This window comes from Cebus imitator, unplaced genomic scaffold (assembly GCF_001604975.1).
Source record: "Cebus imitator isolate Cc_AM_T3 unplaced genomic scaffold, Cebus_imitator-1.0 Scaffold61, whole genome shotgun sequence".
In the NCBI taxonomy this organism is placed as follows: domain Eukaryota; kingdom Metazoa; phylum Chordata; class Mammalia; order Primates; family Cebidae; genus Cebus; species Cebus imitator.
The window spans coordinates 430,711-448,732 of NW_016107376.1; the positions used below are offsets into that span (position 1 = coordinate 430,711).

Below are 18,022 nucleotides of genomic sequence, written 5' to 3' on the forward strand. Positions count from 1 at the left end.
ACTAAGAGTCACGTCAACATAGTAAACATGAGTTCTAGGGCACACCATGAACTGGTTCCTACTACTTGATAACTTTTACCCTTATACTCTCTGCTCCAGCCAGCCAGAGGCAACATATTTTAGTTCCTTGCACATGCTACCCTTAACTCTGGACTGTGGTGCATATATGTGACATCCTTCTGATGGTAATATTCTCTCAACCTTGGTCAGTCATGGCTTCCATATTTTTCAAGCCTCGACTTAGTTTGGATTACCCCCAAAGCCAATCTTTACATAAGGACTTAGGGGCAGGCAGTTTATTTGGAAGTTGATCCCAAATGGCACTTGCCCAAGGAATTAGGAAAAGCAAAGCAAGGAAAAGAGAAAAATCAATAGCAGGTCGAGTATTGGACATGTTATCATTATAGGTGGTTGGGCCTCAGTACCCATGGACTGAGAAACAGTAGAGAAAAAAAACCTGCATCAGAATCACTTCACTGGAGATCAGGAGTCTGGGACATTAATCTCTCCTATCCTACAAGATGGACTTTGTGATTAATTGGACATAAAAGTTGGGAGTAAGTGAGGGACATCTAGAGTCAAGCACAGATTTCTAGTTGGGTGACTGGTGAACCATAGTGTCACCAGTTGAGATTATGAATGCAGGAAGAAGAGCTATTTTGGTTAGGTATGAATGAGAAAACTTGCTGTGTCACTAATTAGTTATGCATCCTTTAATTAAATAATAAATGACCTCAAATAATATATAAAACAAAGGAATCTTCTGCTATCAAAAAGAATAACACAGCCCTGGGCATTGTCATAAAAAGCAATGTCAATGACATTTCTTTAAATGTAATACTGGAAAATGGTGCCATTGTTGCAGCTTAAACATTATGTGCTCTTGGATTTCATCCTTTAAGGAATATTTAACATGAATGAAAAATGGTGGTGGGAAGACCCAATAAATGGATTAAGAGTCTTGCCAAAATAGAAAATAAAAGCTCGGAAGTAAAATATTAAAGAAGCATAAATAAAATCAACTGAATTTGCTAACTACTTTCTTAAAATCTATGGAAAAGAGTTAACTAGTTGAAAGAAGCGGGAATGGTAACTTTGAGACAAGCAAAAGAAGTATTACATCTTATATGGCAGAAAATAAATTTATGAAACATTTTTGAAGAGTTGGTAGAGGTGTACCTCTACCAAGAGTTTAGGTGGTTTGAAGTAAATTTATGGTACCTACATCCATATATGACTGTGCCTTAAGGTCATGTCATGCTTTCCCAAAACATATCCCATTAACACTTCTGCTGGCAACAGACTATCAGACTCATTCAGGGTCATACTCCTAGATTTCCGAGTGTGTCTACACTTCTTCTTGCCCTCTTTACATATTTTTTCTATGCTAATTGCTATTTATTTTCACACTATTATAATCTCTACTAATTCTTTTTCAATAACAAGAATTATAATCCTAAATATACCCAACTCCCATTTGACTTGTTCTTGTTTGCCTATTTCTCAGTGGTATGGCAAGGATGAATTAATTAGTCAATGCCTCGAAACTTTGAAGACAGAAACCTCTTAATAAAGAGTTAAGAATCTGGAGTGGGCACATTCATAATCCTGAAAACCATGTTTTAAAATGTCATTAATAAAAACGTCTTTTTGTTTTAGGACAGTTTCTTGTTTACTGTCATAAAACCATACTTTTCTGACTCCCCAAGTCTTTTTATTTTAGCTTTATAAGAAATAATCCTGTGGAAAGCAGTTTGTGGGGAGAAAATTAGTAGTCACTGTGGTTTTAATAATTGTTGATCTCATGAGTTTATGATAGCAAAGGATGAAAAGAATACAGTGAGCATCCACTTATTCAAAAATAAATTAACAGATTAATCATTAGTTTTTACACACATATTTTAATATTCTAGTTTTAATCATTCACATAATTATATGTCTGAGGGGCACATATTTATCTCCTGAAACTCTCAAATAGGTGAGATGGTATTATTATTGGCAAAGTAATATTTATGTTATTTTTTTCAAAAAACAATTCCCAATATGAAATCAAATAAATATTGAGTCATAGTATTTTCAGTTCATTTATTTATGTCAAATATTAACTCTGGGAGGAATTGTAAAACATAAGAAAAATTACATTTGCTTTATTTACATAAATATTTCTAGTATATTGGTTTATTTCCAGTAAGATTTGTATCCCTAATACATAAAAATGATCCAATAAACACCATATACCTATGATAAATTTGATTGGGATGTGGTATTTTCTTACTAGCGACATTTAACAATTGACTAACTTTTTTGAAACTGTAGAAGGTCCACATAAAATTTATGCATCTATAAATGCTTAGAATAGATTATGGTTGCTTTGCTCCTTTACTCATCATAAAACACACATTTTATAATCTTCTTTTAATGGAAGTAGACAGAACTTAATTTTTAAATTTTTAATTGCTCTTTCCAAATTATTGAAAGCTCTAGTATGGTTTTGGAGTCACAGAAACCTAAAATTACACTTCAGCTTTGGTACTTAGTAACTGTGTAACTTCATACATTATTAACCTTTTGAAGCCACAGTTAGCTCATCTATAAAGGCAAGACACTTCTTCAAAAGGTCATCATAAAGATAAGGATCAAATGACCAAATAATACCTGGACCATCACAAGCATTGAGTCAATGAAATATAACAATGTGTACTGTGTACATGAAGATGTCTAGCAACAGTTCTTTAAAACTAGTTTCCTAAAGAAGCATAGCTTCTTATTTGATTCCTAATAAATAGCTGAACATTATTTATGTTCTTTCAAATATACCAGTGCATTATCACAGTACCTTAAAAAAAAGAATTAAACCAATTCTGGTAAATTGCTTTTCTAACAGAATTGGTATCACAATTAGACATGTTTCTGGGCAATGTTACGATGTCTTCATTTTTGTTATATTACAATACTCACTGTATATGCAGGTGTTAAAAGAATGAAATTAAGATTTAATATATCAGATATTATGCTAGATATTTAGCCTGTATTTAGCAAGAATTTAAATGCCAAAATCAGTAGGTACATCTATAATAAGGAGCAGGACATTTGTAGCCTCACAGCATCTTGCAACAAGATTTTTTTGAATTACAAAATAAAAAATGGTAACTTTACAGTGAAAAGGCAAAACCTGGTAGGCATCACCTTAACCAGGTAAACAAAATTAACCTCACCATTAATGAGACATATTGTCATCATGTACCTCCTGATATGAGGCACAAAGAAGGACATCCCCATCATAGTATTGTCAAAAACAGTGATCTATATTTAATCACGAAGATATAGCAGACACTCAAAATCAGGGACACTGTACAGAATAACTGGCCAATACTCTTTAAGAGTGTCAAGTTCATGAAAAACAAAGACTGAGGAATTGTTATAGATTGAAGGAGGCCAAAATATGTGACAAATAAATGCTATAGGGGTCTTAGGTTGGATCTTGAATAAGAAAAAATAATTTTCAGACAATTAGCAAAATTTCAATAAGGTCCATGGATTAGTTAAGAGTATAGCACCAATGCAAATATGTTGGTATTGACAATGGCACTGTGGGTATATAAGGTGTTAACATTTACGGCACTAGGTGAAAGCTCCATGGAAATACTTTAAAAATTTTTTGTAAGTTTTCTATAAGCCTGAAATTATTTCACCACAAAATTTTACAGAAAGAGAGGATGAATGATAAATACAAACAACCAGTAAGTATTATAGCTAAGACTTCAATCCAAATGTGTTGGGCTCCAAAACTGCATCTTGACAACTGTATCATTTCTGTCTTTCTTCTTTCAAACTACATGGTTTATTTCCTTCCTGTTACACGCCTTCAGTGACTGTGTTTTCTACCTGGAATCTTTGTCAGTCTTTTGCTCTTGGTAGACATAACAGCACAATTTTCGTTAAAATGCAGTAACAACAAAACTTTTTTTTCAGATGGAGTCTTGCTCTGTCACCAGGCTGGAGTGCAGTGGCATGATCTTGACTCATTGCAACCTCTGTCTCCTGGGTTCAAGCGATTCTCCTGCATCAGCCTCCTGAGTAGCTGGGACTACAGGTGGGTGCCACCACGCCCGGCTAATTTTTTGTATTTTAGTAGAGATGGGGTTCTCACCATGGACAGGATTGTCTCCGATCTCCTGACCTCATGATCTGCCGGCCTCAGCCTCCCAAACTGCTGGGATTACAGGCGTTAGCCACTTTGCCTGGGCAATAAAAGATCATTTGAAAGCACCCAGATACATGAGTGCATGAGGTCCAGAGACACAAAAGAGAAAATCTGAGAAATGTGTAAAGCAGTCTAATCAGATTAAATGCACCACATTACAGGGTCTGGGCTAACAGAGCACCAAGCCAGGCTGAGCCCTTGCACCATTGGCAACACCTGGGCCTGGTCACAACTGGGAACCCCACACCGGCCCAGCCTCAAGGACTCTTTTTTTTCTCACATTCCAGGATCAGATGCTTTCATTGCTTACCCTCTAAGGATAGTTCTAGGAGCCTATCTTCTAAATGTATAAAACATCTACCTTCTTATTTAAAATTCTCAATGATAATTGTCATTTCATGCTTTATTCCCCTGTTAAACTGAAATAACTTTGCTTATAAAAGTAATTTAGGCCAGGTGCGTTGGCTCACACTTGTAATCTCATTGCTTTGGGAGGCAGGAGGCTAGCTTGAGGCCAGGAGTTTGACACCAGCCTAGGCAAAACAGCAAGACCCTGTTTCTACAAAAATAAAAAAGAATTAGCCAGGCACAGTGGCCTGTAATCCCAGCTACTCGGGAGGCTGAGGCAGGATTCCTTGAGGCCAGGAGATCCATGCTGCAATGAGCTATGATCACTCCATTGCAACCCAAGCCTGGGTGACAGAGCAAGACTGTATTTCTAAAAATATAAAAAATAAAAGTAATATAAATTGAAAAGTGGTTGACAGAAAAAAATAAAATTGGCAGGCTTCCACAACAAGCAACTATCAAAGAGGGAAAATAAAATATGGAGAGGCATATATGTGAATAACAGCATTGCCATTTTTTTCTGTTATACCCTAAAGTAAGATCCTGCTTCCAGACCGTGAGTGAGTCTAGTGTATTCCAAAATAAAATAACACAGTGGGCAGGATAACTAAGAATGCTTTCACCGTGTAGAATTTTTTTTAAATGGAATATTAACCATTCTCATACTCTGGGAGGAGTGGACAGGACATGAGTCATTAACCCAGTCCCCGAAAACACTGGAAACCTAATTAAAAGTTCAAAATGTTCATGGAAAGGGGCTGATCAATATATAAATATACAAACAGGGAATAAGCTACTTCTTTCAGAATAAAGTCCATCAATTGAATTGATTTTCTGAGTTCAAAATTCTAACCTCTTCAGCACTTTTTTCATAGCAGAACTTAGAACTTAATTAATCCAGGCTATTGAATGATGCTTTTCAAGGGAATATACATAAATTGGAAAACAAAACGTACACATTTGCAACTAGCTGATGCTGGTGCACATGTACTTGAGAGTAAGTGAACAATCATCATTTTGACCTCTCTCACTGCATGGTTCCCAGCAAACACGTGGCTACAGTAGCTTGCCTGTACTTGCAAATGCTGAGAATTATTCATATTAGTCATGTGATATTTACAACTCAGGCAGAGTTCAGAGAGTCCAGCTGTTCAGGGGTACAGAGAGAGTGTGACAGGATTTTATAAAGAATCCTTCAAGGAAACAAGGGTTTGGGTGAGAGCCAGAAAGAATTGCTTCTAGATTTTTCATGCTGACCTAGAAGCAAGTCAAGGGACTTCTCCAAGCTTCTCCAACCTCACTGTGCAAATCAATCACCTAGGATTTTTGTTACAATTCAGGTTCAGATTCAGGCGGCTGAATCTGCATTTCTAGCAAGCTCCTAGTACTTCTGATACTGTCCCTTGGACCTTACTTTGAGGAACAAGGCTCTGTGTTATGTAAGTGGTCTTTGAAACTCCAAAACCATTGCTGTAAGGAAACTTTGGAAAGAGTGAAATAGGTCAAAAGGATGAATTGACTTGTTTCTGGAAAAGATCATCTCACTTTACCTGGTAGCACTTGTATGGCCTAAAATTTTCCACTGACAGAATTGAAATCTAGAGGTTCCTGCTAGTCAAATGCCTTTAAAACAAGTTTGCAAAACCTGAAGGCTGTGACATTCTTGACCAATGACCCTCAAAAAAGGCAATACAAAAATAATTTCCTTGTATTTATCATTCAGAGCTTGGAAAGGCCCTTCCTTTTTACTCAGTTGATAACAGTCTGCCTTTCAGGGAACAAACTTCCTAATTTTCAGTGAGTGGAAAATACCTGTGTTAAAGGTAAATATTTGCATAATAGTTATTAGTATTGATGTAACAGATCTTGGACACTATGCCAGGTATTGCTTTAAGCATTATACAAATACTACATTATTTAATTCTAATGACAACCTTAGGAGGTAAATGCTATTATTACTTCCATTTAATAGGTTAGGAAGTGATTAAGAAAGAGTAAATAACATGCTCAATGTTAAACCTCATAGTTGGCCAAGTGAGGACTAAAATCCAGGCAGTCTGGTTCCAAGTCCATGTGTTTTGACACTAATTCAAACTGCCCCTCCACTGACATGTTAGGATGAAATGTTCTTAACACACAGCAGTGATGAATCCTCTAGGAGATGGGCACCCCAAATACTCCAACTTGATCATTACACATTCTATGCATACAACAAAATATCACATGGACCCCATCAATATGTAAAATATGTACCAATTAAAAAATGTTTGGGATTTAGTGAGCAAAGTTCATGAGTGAAGTCACTAAATCAAAATTCAATTGATGATTGAAATTGACATTTAGACCAAGTTCAATTTTAATTCTTCATCCTCCTTTGCTAACTTCTCTTTTAAAAAAAATAGAAATAATCTCAAATGAAAGAAAAGTTACTAAAAATAATTCAAATAACCCCCCCAACCTCTATTTTTTAGCGCAGATTCATATTTCCCATTTTGTCACATTTGTCAACTTTCTGAATTTTTTCAAAAACGAAATAAACTGATGCTTCACAACACAGCGTCCAAGAGTTGCTCCTTTATGACATCCTACGGATCCCTACAGTTTGGCCCACATGGAATCGGGACGAATGTGCTTAACCTTGGCCTAGTTATTAAACTTGAACCTTACTTGGCATTTCTTTTCAGACAGATGCTGCGGGGTAGGCAATTTCTGGCAATCTATCATTAATAGAGAGTGGCTAATAGGGTTTCACTTCTAGTCCCATTGGCATTTTAACAGAGCACCTCTAGCAAACTGGGAAAAAGATGCCTACTCTGTGGGGCTGGGAATTCCAGGCACACTAGACGTTCTGATGGGAATGCAGTTTATAAACAAGCCACATAGAAACCTGGCCATTTTGCACAGAGTATCATCCATCCATCACCTAAGTGATACGCTATAATTAGGTAGGAAGGAACAGACAAAAATAAAGATATTGGGACCAGGTATAAAAAATAATGTTTAAATATACTGAAATACTAACCTGCCCAGGAAATCTGAATCCTCAAACACATTCTTTTATAACGTGTTTCACAGGAATTAATATTATCTGCTTTCAGATGTATTTACTCTAAAAGAATATTATATTCCATCTATAGTTTGCTAAATTTTCTGTTACAAAACATTTTTTTTTCAAAGGAGTCATGTAAAATCTTTATCATCTAATAACTTTAGGATGAGAATGTGTTTTACATTCATGTTATCTAAAATTAAACTGTTGTAAGTCTTCATAGGCTCCTGAAGAGATGGCAGAAAAGATGATAAGAAATAAGTTGGAAAAGAGAATCTCAGGTTAAAGGCAGAGTAAATATACTTGTTTATTGCATTGGAGACATGGTTGAGGGGTCTCCTTTTTAGCAGCCTTTATGATTATGAAAGTTTAATATGAAATCTTCTAACAGGGTTTATCAGAAACCTAAATTGTTTACCTCACTCACGACTTTAAAAGGTGAATAGACATTTGTCTATCTAGAATTATTTCATAGCCATCACTGGTAACAAAGAATATATTATATCACTTTCCATGACTAATTTTATGTAAAAACTGGTGCTCATCCTCTACTAAAGACCCAAGATGTAGAAACAAGATTGAATTGCAATGAAATATGAACTCAAATATGATCTATCAAATAAGACAGCAACTTTTGCTTTGGGAAGTGAAGGTTTGTTATATGCAAAACAAATTGATCAATGTCAATTTCATAAGGCAGCTGTCCTCAAGGCTCTCCAAAGTCCTTTCCATGTCTAAAATTTGGTTCCTAGATTCAGAGAGAATAGATTAAATTATTAGTAATATACATGTATTTATGTAATTATGTCAGTAAAAAGAGTTGGTTGACTTCAGCATATTAGGTGGACCTAAGGAAAGTTTAATCTGTGTGGTGAGTGCCATCAGCAGGACAGGGTTACATTGTTCTATGTACTTATTGGCTTCCAGGCTGGTGGAACAGTCCTTTTCCCAGGCATGCAGAGAAATACAACTCAGCCACTCTAATCACGTTAGTTTTGTGCAATGAAAAAAGTCAGGCCCTGAAGTAATATTTTGGACAAAGGGAATTAACTTTAAGTTTGGTAACTGACTTAAGTATAATTCAAGTAAAATGAATTAATGGTAGAATTCGTTAAAATATATAAGTAACAATAAAGTGCCATAAAATCTCATTTGAATCTATTGTATGTGGAGGGCAGGACAGAGATTACTATCACAACTACTTAGTACAGGAAGAAATTGACAGGGAATTTAGGGATTTGCCTAAGGTCTCAGTTGAAATAAACATGAATTTGGATCTTATGATGCCAAATCCTATGCTTTTGAATTCCTATTATTTTTTAAATAAATTAATCCATTATTACTTTGGAATGTACATCTGTTTCTTAGGAAGTTGAAGATGAGAACACACCGTTTAAATATCCAAAGAGAATTCTTTTGATATTTTGTAACAATATGAATTTTTGGAGTATTCGGAATTTGATTAGAGCAAAATATAAATAGTATTGAATAAAATATTACATTATGTCAAGTATATTTCTTCCTTTATATATGTAGAGGACTTTATTAAACCAAAATTAAGCTATAGAGACATATGCAGATACAACTTATCCCGGTCTGTTATTAAACTTGATGAAAATCCTATGAGCAAAGACAAATAAGACCAGGTTGATAAATTTGTGTCTCACTTGAACTGAAGCAACTCAAAAGGCAGAATGCACCCAGTTTATTCAACCAGTCAAACATAAGAGTAAATAAAAAGCAATCTATTGTTAGACATTCTGAACAGAACTCAGACAAAAATGTGCAGTCTAGATAACAGCCTAATAGAGAAAGCAAATTAAATTGCCTTTCAATTTAATCATTTTGAAAAATGAGCATTTATCAACAGATTTTTTGATGTACAGAAAAAAATAAATGTGTACAATATGAAAAAGTAACTTACTAAAGTCACCACAAGCAACCAAATTTAGCTCTCCCAACATAAACATTATGTAAATGTGAGACCCATGGTCATGCTAGCTGAAGCAATAAGTTCTTTTCCTGAAGGGAATAAAAACAAAAACCCTCTAGAAAACTTAAATTTTTTAATGAAATTTTCTGTGTATATTCAAGTAGTCAGAAATGCCATCAAGGACAGTTCAATATAAAAATTTTAAATGCTCAACACATAAAAAGTCATACAAGTTTCATCAAAAACCTTACCTGCATTATGACAGAGATAGAGTGAGATAGACAGAGAACGGCATTTCAACCATTTCATTTTGCTGGTGTTTCTTATTTAAAGAATCAATCTTCCTACCAACATATAGAAAGATAAAAAAAAATTAAGCCAGGATATGCTTATGTCCGGCAAACAGTATATTGGCAATTGCTTGGAAAAAAATATACATAGAAAGATATAGATACAAATACGTAAAATCATCTTTACCAATCTATCCGCCATCTATTAATATATCTATCTACTGACTATCTTTCCATCTATCTATCCATTTATCCTATACCTATATCTCTATCCATTCTTCCATCCAACATCCACCCACTCATCTATCCATCCCTCCCTCCATCCATCCATCCATCCATATTTTTGCATCTATGTATTGATCTATCTGAGAGAGACTCAGATATTAACTTATTTGGGAATGACAAGATACCTCCCTTGACCACTCTTTAGTCAGTCTCTGCTGAGGCATCTTCTCCACTAGACCTCTCTTGTCTGTGGACTTCTGTGTCTATCTCTGCCTCAGTCAATTTCAGCAAAAATCCTGCTAAGTAAGTTTAGCAAGATTCCCCACCCTTGAAATCTGACCACCCTCAGTACTGATCAAATCCTCATCTCCCACCGTGGTATCTAATCACCCCAACCCTCCTTCAGTAAGAATCCTAACAAGTCAGTTTAGGCACAATTCCCACTTATTTCTCATGTCTCCTCTTAGTAACCTTCCCTCCACTGACAGTCACTCTGTTCTTGGCCATATTTTCCCCCTTGCCCATGCTACATTTGGAATTGAGTCCAGTTCTATATCAAGGTTCTTTCTCCTATTGCAATTGTCCTGAATACAATCTGTTTTTACTGCTTTACCTAGTTTCTTTAACAAGGGTTATTTTTTTCTGTTCTTGTTGTAAAGAATTAGAACTCTCAAATAATAACACTCAGCAACTGTATCATTTTGTTGAGGTTGTCAGTGTCCTTTTATAACTATTTCATTTTTATTCTCAACATCGTCCTTGGAGGTAGTCAAGGGAGGCATTTTCACCCCTTCTTCTAGGTTACAAAGCTGAGGTGCAAAGAGGCCAGAATCCAAGAAAATAAGTCTTGAAGCTAAGGTCTGCTAACTTCAAACCCTGGATTCCTTCCACCAGGACAGAGATACATCTCTAGGAGTTATGAATCAGAATGTCATCAACTGTCATTTCAGAGGACAAAATAATTCTAACATGTCTGGCAGTTGAATCAAACTTTGTTCCCAGAAACATATTAAATAATATAGATGTAGAAATATAGAGGAAAACCACAAAAATGTGGAATTTGAAATGTCTAGAAAGAGGGAAAAAACAAGTCCAGGCAGGTTTCTAGGTTTGTAGTCAGAAACTTTTAGATTTGCAACCTGAAAACTGTGTGACTCTGAGTTAAGGACAAAACACCCAGATAACTGTGAGAATTTTCATATAAAGTGCCTGCCTCATTGCTTACTTACCGTATGGTAAGAACTCATACCAATTCTTCACTTTGCTTTATCTAGAAAGACATGGTCTTTCCCTTAACTTGTCAACTGCAAAACTAGGTTTTAGCATCTGCTTATTTTGCAATGATTTAAGACATGTTATTTAAACAAAAAGGACAATGGAGAGATTTGAAAGCACATGTAATCAAATTCCAAAATATACATGTGTCATATAAACACTAATGATTATGGCTGAGATTATAGAAGGAAAGAGGTATCGATGTGTTTGGGCACTTCAAATATGTGAATTAAGTGATTTCTGTGTTTTATTCTGCTCTGAAATGATAAGATAATATTGTGGATGGGAGAAAAGGGAAAACTTACTTTATTTCTACCCTCCTTCCTCTTTCAAGAATATTATCTAAGATTCCAAAACACTGTTTGGACCACATTTTTATGCAGTGATAGTAAAGGGGGAAATATTTTTTTTAAAAAAAAATAATGTTCCTAGGTAAGACATCTCTTGTACCCTCTTCTCTTCCATTTCAGGAAGAAGGTTAATGGGTGGGAGGGCCTCTTCTAGAACGGCCAACATACTTGCTTTCTTACTCTACCTCTTGCTTACTCAGGGCTAAATTGTTAGCCCTCTAGCCCTGGGTCTGGTCTGTCCCCAGCTAAATCTTTCTTCTTCTTCTTCTTTTTTTTTTTTTTTTTTTGCATAATTTGTTGCTAGAATATATACTCTTGGCCATGCAAATTACATGAATTGTGATAAGATTGAGAAACTCCCTTCTTCCCCTTGGGGCTTAAATTTAAATCCTGTTTCCAGGCAAATTACCAAAAAGCTTTTTATGTCAATGAGGACAGGAGCAAAGCTAATTAATAAGGTGGATTCATGTTTGCTATTTTCCATTTTGCCTTGTGCTTAACCACCTCAATAACATGAAGTATGTGTGTGTGTTCTGTGTAGATGTGCATGAGGGCATTATTGAGCCCCCTGGTCATAATATTATCTTAATATTAAAATTATGTTATCTTGTGTAACAACTTGATTCTATTCTGAGAAAGGCACAATGGAATTGAAACAAAGAGAACCCAGCAGGATTGGAAAGGCAGAAAGACCAACTGAGGAAATATTAAAACATGGATTACTCTATACAATTTGGAAAGCTCAAACTAATATTTAATAATCTCATTTATGAAAAAAGAATATAGGGAATTTAAAAAAATATTCTAGCAAGTAAATTTACAAGATCTAGGCTGTAAAGCTTATTTAAATAAGAGAGTTCATATAACTTTTTTTTTCAAATGGAAACTAGTTAATATTACCAATCTTATTGTTATAAATGGAAATGTGTGTGCGTTTTTGTGTGTAAGTGTGTTGTGTGTGTGCGTTTTCTGTTGAGAGTGATAACAAAGTAGATGCAGGACCAATATTTTCTTTATTTCCATAAATAAAGTTTTATTGGAACACAACCATGACTGTTCATTTACATACTGTCTGTGGCTATTGAGCTATAACAATAGAGTTGGGTAGTTGTGACAGAGACCATAAGGCCTGCAACAACTAAAATATCCCTTTAGAGAAATGGGTTGCCAACCCCTGCTATAGAGTCCAAGAATGGTCCCTGGATTAGTGTCATCAAAATGACCTTAGAATTTGTCAGAAACGCAAATTTTCTGGCCCATCCTAGACCTACGAAATAAGAGATTTGTTTTTTATACTGATAAATGAAAGCATAGGAGAGCACAAGACCATGGATAGCAAAGCTCTGTACTGAATCAGCCTTGCATGAAACACATCATAAAGTAAAAACCATAATGATGGAATCAAATCCGACAAGACATAGGCAAAAAATACTCAAAATTAAGGGAAAACCCTATTTAAAACAGTGTTTAACCTCCATTGTCATTAACAACGAATCCAACCCTAAGTGTATATTGGGTCTTGAGCTACAGTATAACCATAATGGCACATATATAATTTTTTAAACCTTTGTTTTGGGGTCAGCAATATGTGTGAAAGTTTTACACAGGTGAACTCATGTTATGGGAATCTGTTGTATGGATTTGTTCATCACCCAAGTATTAAGCCTATTACCCAATAGTTACCTTTTCTGCTCCTCTCCCTCCTTCCATCTTCCCCCTAAAGTAGACTCCAATATCCGTTTTTCCCTACTTTGTGTTCATAACTTCTCATCATTTAGCTCCACTTAAAAGTGAGAACATGCAGCATTTGGTTCCTGTTTCTGGGTTAGTTTCCTAAGGATAATGACCTACAGTTCCATTCATGTTCCCACAAAAGACATGATCTTATTCTTTTTTATGGCTGCATAGTATTCCCTGGTGTATACGTACCACATTTCTTTATCCAATCTGTCATTGATGGGCATTTAGTTTGATTCCATGTCTTTGCTTTTATGAATAGTGCTGCAATAAACATTCACGTGTGTGTCTTTATGGTAGAATGATTTGTATTCCTCTGGGTATATACCCCGTAATAGGATTGCTGGGTTGAATGGCATTTCTGTCTTTAGGTCTTTAAGGAATTGCCATTCTTCTTTTCACAATGGTTGAACTAATTTACACCTCCACCAACAGTGTATAATTGTTCCCTTTAATCTGAAACTTCACCAGCATCTGTTATTTTTTTACTTTTAAATAACAACAATTCTAATTGGTGTGAAATGGTATCTCACTGTGGTTTTGTTTTGCATTTCTCTAATGATGAGTGATATTGAGCATTTTTTCATATGCTTGTTGGCTGCATGTATGTCTTCTTTTGAAAAGTGTCTATTCATGTATTTGTCCACTTTTTAACGGGTTTTTTTTCTTGTAAATTTGTTTAAGTTCCCTATAGATCCTAGATATTAGACATTTGTCAGATGCATAGCTTGCAAATATTTTCTCCCATTCTTTAGGTTGTCCCTTTACTCTGTTGGTAGTTTCTTTTGCTGTGCAGAAGCTCTTTAGTTTAATTAGATTTCATTTGTTAATTTTTGCTTTTGTTGCGATTGCATTTGGTGTCTTTGTCATAAAATCTTAAAATCTTTGCTTGTTACTATGTTCAGGATGGTATTGCCTAGGTTGTCTTCCAGAGTTTTTATAGTTTTGAATTTTACATCTAAGCCTTTAATCCATCTTGAGTTGATTTTTTGTATATGGTATAAGGAAGGATCTAGCTTCAATCTGCTGTATATGGCTAGCCAATTATCCCAGCACCATTTATTGAATAGGAAGTCTTTCTCCATTGCTTGTTTTTGTCAGGTTTGTTGAAGGTTAGATGGTCATAAGTGTGTGGCCTTATTTCTGGGTTCTCTATTCTGTTCCATTTTTCTATGTGCCTGTTTTTGTACCAGTAACATGCTGTTTTGGTTACTGCAGCCCTGCAGTATAATTTGAAGTTGGGCAACACGGAACTTCCAGCTTTGTTCTTTTTGCTTAGAATTGCCTTGGCTATTTGGGCTCTTTTTTGGTTCCATAAAAATTTTAAATAAATTTTTCTAGTTCTGTGGAGAATGTCATTGGTAGTATGATAGGAAGAGCACTGAATCTGTAAATTGCTTTGGGCAGTATGGCCTTTTTAATGATATTGATTCTTCCTATTCATGAGCATGTTTTTTTCCATTTGTTTGTGTCTTCTCTAATTTCTTTGAGCAGTGTTTTGTAATTCTCATTGTAGAGATTTTTCACTTCCCTGGTTAGTTGTATTCCCAGGTATTTTACTGTTTTTGTAGCGATCGTAAATGAGATTGCCTTTCTGATTTGACTCTTGGCATGGCTGTTGTTGGTGTATAGGAATGCTTGGGATTTGTGAACATTGATTTTGTATCCTGAAACTTGCTGAAGTTGCTTATCAGCGAAAGGAGCTTTTGGGCCTAGACTATGGAATCTCTAAATATAGAATCATGTCATCTGGAAACAGGAATAGTTTGACTTCCTCTCTTCCTATTTGGATGCTCTATTTCTTTGTCATGCTTGATTGTTCTGGCTAGGACTTCCAATACTATGTTGAATAGGAATGATAAGAGAGGACATCCTTGTGTTGTGCCAGTTTTCAAGGAAATGCTTCAGCTTTTGCCCATTCAGTATAACGTTAGCTGTGGATCTGTCATAGATGGCTCTTACTACTTTGAGGTATGTTTCTCCCATGCCTAGTTTCTTGAGCGCTTTTAACATGAAGAGTGTTGAATTTCGCTGATAACTTTTTCCACCAATTTCTCTTAAGAAATGTTTGTTAATGGCTTACATACTCATGGATAACCAAGAACCGAAGTTATGACAATGGCAGAGTAGTTAAAATAAAAGCCTCTAACAATTGTATATATTTAACAATTAACATAAAGAGCGCCAGTTAAGTTACAACCAGAAGTTCAAGTCCTTCCATTTATGTTTGAGGCTACCTCAAGTGTTAAAAGCAACAAGGTCACTGCCACACTAATAATAAGAAAATTGGACCATTTACATTATTATTTTTCATTTTCCATGACAACCAGAGAATCATCACAAGGCAACCAAGTAAACCCTATTGCAAAGAGAACAGACTTCTTTAAGGAGAGGCATGAGACAAAGTGTCTTACCTTGGGGAGGGCAAAGAGGAGAGAGGTGGTAGCCATACTTGTATAGGAGAAGAAATCAGCTAATATTTGGAGGAACTTCTTCCTCTCCCTGTATATATTACCCATAGTGACTGACACTAGGACTAAGCCACATCATGGAATTCCCATGTGCATACACAAACATTCAAAATTCCACAAAGTATATTTTATACTATTAAGCACTGTGCTATAATAGGAAGGTTGTCAAATGCAGTAGATCCCAGATAGATATTGTTCGAATCCAATCTTTATTATTTTCCCTTTTTTTGAAAATCTGTTTGAAATCCCACAGTGAATTATTTCTAAATCTGTCATCTTGCCTACCTGGGGTTATCTGAATATAGAAAAAAGTGGGTGGGGGTGGATGATGGAATTTAGCAAGGAAAGGTAGCTACTTCGTGTGCTTCTCAGACTCAGGAAGCATGTGCTCTACACTGAAAATTAAATGAATCATCATGGTATATTACACTTAATTTCCATTTAGCTTTTAGAATTTGATCTGATAACAGAAACATCTACATATAAACAAGGAATGCCACTGCCACAAATTTTTATATTTAACATTTATCAAATCAATGTCTCTCTAAATAACTCCAGCCATTTACTGTAGTTGTCCTATCTTTATATCAATAATGACAAAAGCACCTGAAAGGTTAAAATTGTTTTCTTTTCACTTCAGGTCATACTAAACTGAACAACTCATGGCTTCATCGATGACAGCATCACCACCGTTACCCAGGCCAGCAAAACCAAATACCCTTTAAAATGTTAAATCTGGCATTTATCATAAAATGATGATCAAAGAACATTCTGAGAACCAAGTGTGATAAATTTTACACACACAATTTGAGCATCAGCTTGGCTACCTAGCTTAACTTCCCAGTTTCCCATTTTCTGGTGGAGACCCTTGGGTAGGTTATCTGAATTTTCCAAGACTCCTGAGTTCTTTTATCTGCAACGTGTAATTTTGTAATATTTAAATCATGGGACTGTTGTGAAGATTGAAAAAGCTAATCCACTTGAGCATTCAGGCTGGCACTTGAATAGGCTATTCATGACCATGTAAGGCAAGGGAGGCTGGTATTAATATTCCTTCTCATCTCCAGTTTACACATGCAGAGAGCACCTCAGAATAGTTAAATTATTTATTTCAGGAAACACAGGAAATAATCAGCCCAGGCTTAAAATATCAGTCTGATCCTTTCTAAATTTTATTCTTTTTCTTTATATTAAACTTCTTTATTTAAGACCATAATTTGGTCTATATATGTTATCTAAATCATAAATGACTTCCGTTAAATCTTTGGTTAAATCCAAGACCAAGAGCAATAAACCCATGTAAATGGGAAGATACCAAATTCAAGTAATTTTAAAAAACGTTCCATATACTCACGGATTATAAGAAAACTAAAAATAATCCAAGACAAAGCTCAGCTTTGAATCCAATATACATTCATCAGATATACTAAGAAAATGGTTCAATTAATGGTAGTTTATCAAAACAATTCTATTTCATTTTCTTTAATACCTTGTATGCAATTAAATCTAAATTACAATTGCAGAACTGAATACATTGGAAAAGTGATTACCACAGATAAGACTACTCTAATATTTAATTGTCAAACTTATATAAGAAATGGCTATATGCCAATTAAAGCAACCATTTTTTCACAGTAGGAAAAAAAGAATCCTGAATGTCAAAACACTTACCGCCGCTTGCCGATGAGTATTGGACAATATTCCATGAATCTTCACTTTATCTTTTTCCATTTGGTCTATATTCACCCACAGATCCCGGCTGGCAGAATCAGATGGACCATATATCCGAGATATATAGTAATTGTGGTCTGTATCCTCCTGCAATAACAGATAATAATGTATATCAAGAACAGAGATGTTTTCCCTACAATTCTTTTTTAAAATATCCGATTGAATTTAACAATGCTAATAGTCTTTAACAGAGCCAAGTGATTTAACTAACCTCTAAGAGAAGTGAATTCGGATTAAATAAATAAATGTGCATATACACAGACACACACATACACAAACTATAAGAAAAAAAGAAAAAATGTTAAAGAAATAGGTCTAGGATTTGAATAATAATGTTTGGAATGTGAATTTTGTCTAATTCATTTATTATCTAAGTGCTAATTAAATAAAATGATTCTTGAAATCCAGT

The 18,022-nt window shown here is 35.1% G+C and overlaps 1 protein-coding gene across 1 annotated transcript in view; it reads right to left on the minus strand.

Annotated features, from left to right (window-relative positions):
* Nucleotides 1-18,022, minus strand: part of PLXDC2 (plexin domain containing 2) — a 427,121-nt gene that overhangs the window by 191,128 nt on the left and 217,971 nt on the right. Inside the window, exon 3 of the mRNA XM_037739047.1 lies at nt 17,554-17,700. Within this exon, the coding sequence (XP_037594975.1) occupies nt 17,554-17,700 (147 nt within the window). The remainder of the gene's footprint in view (nt 1-17,553; nt 17,701-18,022) is intronic.